The sequence below is a fragment of the Triticum aestivum genome, chromosome 7B (genome assembly GCF_018294505.1).
Source record: "Triticum aestivum cultivar Chinese Spring chromosome 7B, IWGSC CS RefSeq v2.1, whole genome shotgun sequence".
Taxonomy (NCBI): domain Eukaryota; kingdom Viridiplantae; phylum Streptophyta; class Magnoliopsida; order Poales; family Poaceae; genus Triticum; species Triticum aestivum.
Genome location: NC_057813.1, coordinates 641744369 through 641750435, shown reverse-complemented (window position 1 = coordinate 641750435; position 6067 = coordinate 641744369). Strand labels below are relative to the sequence as shown.

The following is a 6067-nucleotide window of genomic DNA, read 5'->3' as shown; positions in this document are numbered from 1 at the left end:
AAGTTGGTTTCTTAATCAACAAGTTAATAAGCTAGAAATCTAAAAGTGTTATGTTAGAGCATTGACATCATACATTTTGTTTTACTAAAAATAAATATTTTGAACAAGAATAATGAAAAAAATAGACATGTTTTCTTTGATATATTTACATATCATCCGATTTATCACCCGATATCCGACATCCGAAATGTCGAATCCAAACCGATATGAACCTGATATCTGATATTTTAAAGCTCGTTGATAAGACAATGTTATCTTAAGCCTTGTATGTAATTTAGAGATGACAATAAAAGAATGTCTACAATGGGTAATTTCTTAGCCTTATTTTTAATAACTAGCAAGTTCCAAAAAAAGTGATGAGACAAATTGTTATAAGAGATTACCTCTTAAATAAGAGAAGACACACATTTTCTTATGAGTTCTCTCTCTTCTTGCTCATCATTTATCTTATGTGGCACTTCTAAAATAACATCATTGTACATGCTGATATTCGCCAAGTTTGTCTCGACTTTGTATGAAACATGGCAAAAATTTAAAAAGAGGCAACTAACCCCGCGTTTCCGAAGCAGATGGCTAAATAAGGAGAGTACAGTCCATTCCGAGCAAAGAATACTCCAAAGAATTTGTAAATGCCAAGTGAGAAAAATAATGGCAAGAGGACCTGTGCATCGCACAACCTCGAGCTCTTTCGTTATATAAGGAGCCACCATGCGGACGCGGCTAATCTGCACCCGAGCTCATATGCTCCTGCATGAACAGTAAAATTGAAAAAATTCAAAAAAATTTAAAAAATTCCAATTTTTTTTGAGAGAAATATTGACAAAAGTTCTAAGTGCCTGCAAAAATTCGTCATGAAATCACATTCCTAGAGGGCGTGGCAAAAAAAACAAAAATAGTACTCTGAAAAAGCTACTTTCAAACGCATTTTGAAGCAATGAATTTGTTTTTTTGGCACGCCTTACAGGAATGTGATTTCATGATGAATTTTTGCAGGCACTTAGAACTTTTGTCAATGTTTCTCTCAAAAAAAAAGGAATTTTATGAATTTTTTTTGATTTTTTTTCGATTTTACTGTTCATGCGGGTGCATATGAGCTCGGGTGCAGAATTGACTTTGAGCCACCATGGCTGCCTCAGTACCAACGCCTTCTGTCCTCTCACCTGACACCTCTAGTCTAGTGTCGTCCCTCGCCAAGAACCCGCCGCCGCTGCCACTTCCAAGAGTCTCGAGGTCTCCGGCGTCGACCGAAGCAGCGGCAGCATGAAGCGCCTGCTCAGGCGGCTCTCCCGCGTCGCTGCGGCAGACGCCTGCGCCGCCGCCGCGTACAACCCACTCCGGCCCGACGCCGCCGCGAAGGCCTCCTCCATGGCAGCTTCGGCGTCGTCCACGGCGTTCTTCGGCGCGCGGAGGCTCGGCCGCGGCGCACGGGTGCCGGAGGGGCACGTGCCGGTATTCATTGGCGAGGAGGGCGGCCCTGTCGAGCGCTTCGCCGTGCGGGCCGAGCTGCTGGGCCAGCCGGCGTTCAAGGCCCTGCTCCGGCGTGCCGCGCAGGAGTACGGCTACGGCCACCCGGGCGCGCTCCGCATCCCCTGCGCCGTGGACAACTTCCGCCGCCTCCTCCTCGGCCTCTCCGACCCCGGCTGCCAGGCCACCGACGACGACGACTCCGCGCTCTACTAATAGCCTTCTTGCTATGCTCCCCATTTCACCCTCCCTGTTCGGTGAACCAGCACAGCAATTTGCCAGCTGCTGCATTCTGACCGATCTGCCCCTGCGTGGATGCTGTACATAGTGAGTTCTGTTGAGATATATATTTAGCACATGTATTTTTGTACTTCAAGTCTCCTCCTTGTGTATAGTTGAGGATATGACTTGCCCTATATATTATATATACTTGTGCATATGCACCTATCAATACATTGAGAGTTGCATCCTATTCCTCTACATGGTATCAGCCTAACCCTCGATCCCCAGCCCTAGCCGCGCCGCTGTCGCCTCCCCAGGCCGCCGCCGCACCCGCTGTCCCACGCCGCCGCCTCCCCGACTGCCGCGCCGCCTCCCTCCCTCCCCCACAACCCTACCCCGCAGCGCCTCCCTGCTGCACCCCGCCGCTCCCCCCGAGCCACCTCTCTCCCGCAAACCCTAACCACCTCCCCGATCCCATCCCGCGCTGCCACCCCCTCCTTCTACCATGTCGGCCCTCGGCACCTCCTCCTCCTCCAGCGCCCCTCCTAGCAACCCGTTCGACTCTTCCTACGGGTCCGAGCCTGCTGAGTCCCAAGCCGCCGACATCCACAACATCCACCTCTCCGATCACGTCCCCATCATCCTCTCCCACGCCTCCGCAAACTACTATGCTTGGAAAACCTACTTCAATCCCCTCTTCCGTGAGTACAACCTTCGTGAGCATGTGGACGGTCTCGCCAATTTGTTTGTCGGCGCCCACGACGCCAACTGGCTCGCCATCGACGCAACCCTCATCCGGTGGTTCTTCCTCACCGTCTCTCTGGACATCTTCCACACCGTCGTTCGCGATGCGGACGATGCCTATACGGTGTGGACCAAGATCAATGGCCTCTTCACTGACAACAAGCTTCAAGGGATTGTTTTCTTGCAGCAGGAATTTTTGGGGTGCCACCAGAATGACTCCACCATCGACGCCTTCTGTCTCCGGCTCAAGACCCTCTCCGACGAGCTCAACGACGTCGGGTTCAAGGTGGGTGACGTGCTTCTCCTCTCGACGCTCACCGCCGGCCTCAACGAGGACTTCGGCAACGCCGCTTCCAACCTCACCCTCATGGCCAACCCTACTTACGAGCGGGCGGTGGCCTATCTTCGCCTTGAGGAGCGGCGGATGAAGCACCTCCGCACCCGCGCCGTCCACACCGCGCTCGCCACCGGCCTCTCCACCGACGCCTCTACACCACCCTCGGCGCCCCGTCCTCCGGCCGTTCCGCACCCTACGCCGGTGCCGCAGCCGCCCCAACCTCCGCGCAACGGTGGGAATGGCGGCAACCGTCGCCGCGGTCGCGGCGGCCAACGCCAAGGCGGCGGCAAAGGGGGCGGCATCGGCGGTCAGGCTCCCCAGCAGCAGCCCCCGCCACCCTGGGCCGGCGGCTATATCACTTCGGCGCGTACAGTGCCCCCAGCGCGTACGGCGCCCCCTACTACGACCCGGCTCTCCTAGCGGCACTGCAGCAGCCGCCACCATACTCAGGTGGTGGCGGCGATTGGATTATGGACTCCGGCGCCACCTCCCATATGTCCACTCACCGGGGTAACCTCTCCTCTGTCCATCCCACTTCCACTCCATCTCGCATCATCATCGGTAATGGTGTTGGTCTTCCCATCTCCCATGTCGGTTTTGCACCCTTTCCCTCTAACTCTCGACCTCTTTCTCTTAATAATGTCATTGTTTCTCCTCATTTTATTCAGAACTTAGTTTCAGTTTGTAATCTTTCTCGTGACAATTTTGTAACTATGGAATTTGACGATGTTGGCTTTTCTGTTAAGGACGCTCGCACCAGGATGATTCTTCACCGCTGTGACAGTCCCGGCGACCTCTACCCAGTTCAGTCGCCGTCATCTCCGGGTGGTCCTCGAGCTTTTTCCGCCGGCGTCGATCTTTGGCATGCTCGTCTCGGGCATCCTAGCACTTCTTCACTTCGTCAAATAATGAGAGGATTTTCTTTTTCATGTAATAAAACGGCCGCTCACTCCTGTGAAGCCTGCCGGTTAGGCAAACATGTTCGCCTTCCTTTTAGTTCCTCTTCCACAGTTGCATCTTTTCCGTTTGAGTTGATTCACAGCGATGTATGGACCTCTCCAGTACCTAGTAATTCTGGTTATCTTTATTATCTCGTTATACTGGATGACTACTCTCACTTTGTGTGGACATTTCCTCTTCGTAGGAAATCCGATGTTGCCGCCACCCTCATTGCATTCTATGCTTATGTCTCTACACAGTTTGGGCGACCCATACTCGCACTTCAGACCGACAACGGGAAAGAATTCGACAATTTCACCATCCGCCACCTTCTTTCCTCCCATGGCACTGTGTTTCGTCTCACGTGTGCTTACACCTCACAGCAGAATGGCCGTGCCGAGCGCATCCTACGCACCCTCAATGAGTGTGTGCGTACCCTTCTCTTCCATGCCTACATGCCCTCTCGTTTTTGGCCAGATGCTCTCGCCACCGCCACCCTCCTCCTTAACCTCCGGCCATGCCGTCCGCGCTCGAACTATGCGCCTCACCATCTCCTATATGGCGCTCATCCCTCCTATGAGGGTCTCCGAATTTTCGGTTGCCGTTGCTACCCCAACACCACCGCCACCACACCTCATAAACTAGCTCCTCGTTCCGTTCCATGTGTCTTCCTTGGTTACCCGGCCAACACTTAGGGTTATCGCTGCTATGACCCCGTGCCTCACCGTGTCATCACCTTCCGGCACGTGTACTTTGATGAGCTTGTGTTTCCCTTTGCACAGGAACAGGTGGTGCCGCCTTCCTCTCCCGCGGCGGGTTCTCCTCCTCGCCGCCGCCCGCTGCTGGCCTTGGGTGCTCCGGCCACCCCGCCCGTGGCGCCCTCCTCCGGATCCGGGCCATCCGCGGCGCCCTCCTCAGGTTCGGCGCCTTCGTTGCCTGGAGCAGCGTCGACGTCGCCTACGTCGCCCCGCTCCTCTGCCATGCATGCTGGGCCACATGCTGGGCCAACGGCTAGGCTGGCCCCCACTGGCGCGGCCTCCCCTGGCGCGGCCTCTCTTGGCGCTGCGTCAACCCCGCCTTGGTCGCCCGCTGGCGCGATCGCGGCCCCGGTGTCGCCTGGCTCTCCCGACGCCACGGCCTCGTCCTCCACCTGGCCCGCTTCTCCCGACGTCACCGTGGAGGCCACGACCTCTCCCGTGGACACCGTGGTTTCCACGGCCTTGCCGCCACCCGCGGCTGCCCCGATGGCTGGCCCCGTCACACGCTCGCGCACCGGTGTTTTTCGCCCGAGCTCCCACTATGCGGATGACTACGTCTGCACCGCCTCGACGTCCGCTCCTTCCCCGTTGCCATCCTCGGTCCGGGCCGCTCTCCGTGACCCACTGTGGATGGCCGCCATGCAGGAGGAGTTTAACGCTTTGCAGCGGAACCAGACCTGGCAGCTTGTCCCCCGTCCCCGGCATGCTAATGTGATCACCGGGAAGTGGGTCTTCAAACACAAGCTTCGTCCCGAAGGCACTCTTGATCGCTACAAGGCGCGTTGGGTTGTTCGTGGCTTCCGGCAACGTGCCGGCGTGGACTTCACCGACACCTTCGCTCCGTTGTTAAGCCCGGGACGGTCCGCACTGTCTTACAGTTGGCGGTCTCTCGTGCCTGGCCGGTTCATCAGATGGATGTCTCCAACGCGTTCCTCCACGGTCATCTTGAGGAGCAGGTTTTCTGTCAACAGCCCACGGGGTTTGTTGATCCGGCGTGTCCTGATCATGTGTGTCTGCTTTCATGCTCATTATATGGGCTCAAGCAGGCTCCTCGCGCCTGGTACCAGCGCATCGCAGCGTTTCTTCATCAACTCGGCTTCCGCTCTACACGCTCCAACGCTTCGCTGTTCGTTTATCACCAGGGCACCGACACGGCATATTTGCTGCTCTATGTTGACGACATCATCCTGACAGCATGCACTTCTGAGCTCCTTCGCCGGCTTACTGATCGTCTCCGTGCTGAGTTTGCCATCAAGGACTTGGGTCCGTTGCACTACTTCCTTGGTGTTGAGGTGGTGCGTTGTCCTGATGGTTTCTTCCTTCATCAACGGAAGTACGCTCATGAGCTCCTCGACCGTGTTGGTGTGCTTAACTACAAACCGGCAGCCACTCCTGTCGACACGAAGGCCAAGCTCTCTGCTACTGATCGTACTCCTGCTCCAGATGCTGGCTTCTACCGGTCCATTGTTGGTGCTCTCCAGTACCTCACTCTCACTCGACCGGAGCTTCAGTACGCGGTTCAGCAGGTCTGCCTGCATACGCATGCTCCTCGAGATGTTCACTGGACTGCCGTTAAGCGGATTCTCCGCTACATCCGCAGTGC

At 55.5% G+C, this 6067-nt stretch overlaps 1 protein-coding gene across 1 annotated transcript; it reads left to right on the top strand.

The window, feature by feature from the left end:
* Window positions 1–1260: 1260 nt before the first annotated feature.
* On the top strand, window positions 1261–1680 carry LOC123156249 (auxin-responsive protein SAUR71-like). Its single transcript, XM_044574394.1, has one exon. It carries the CDS (start codon window positions 1261–1263, stop codon window positions 1678–1680), a length of 420 nt encoding a protein of 139 aa, XP_044430329.1.
* The last annotated feature ends 4387 nt before the right edge of the window (window positions 1681–6067 follow it).

Excerpts from the sequence above, each read along its gene's own strand:
- LOC123156249 (XM_044574394.1), top strand. The coding sequence starts at position 1,261 with ATGAAGCGCCTGCTCAGGCGGCTCTCCCGCGTCGCTGCGGCAGACGCC.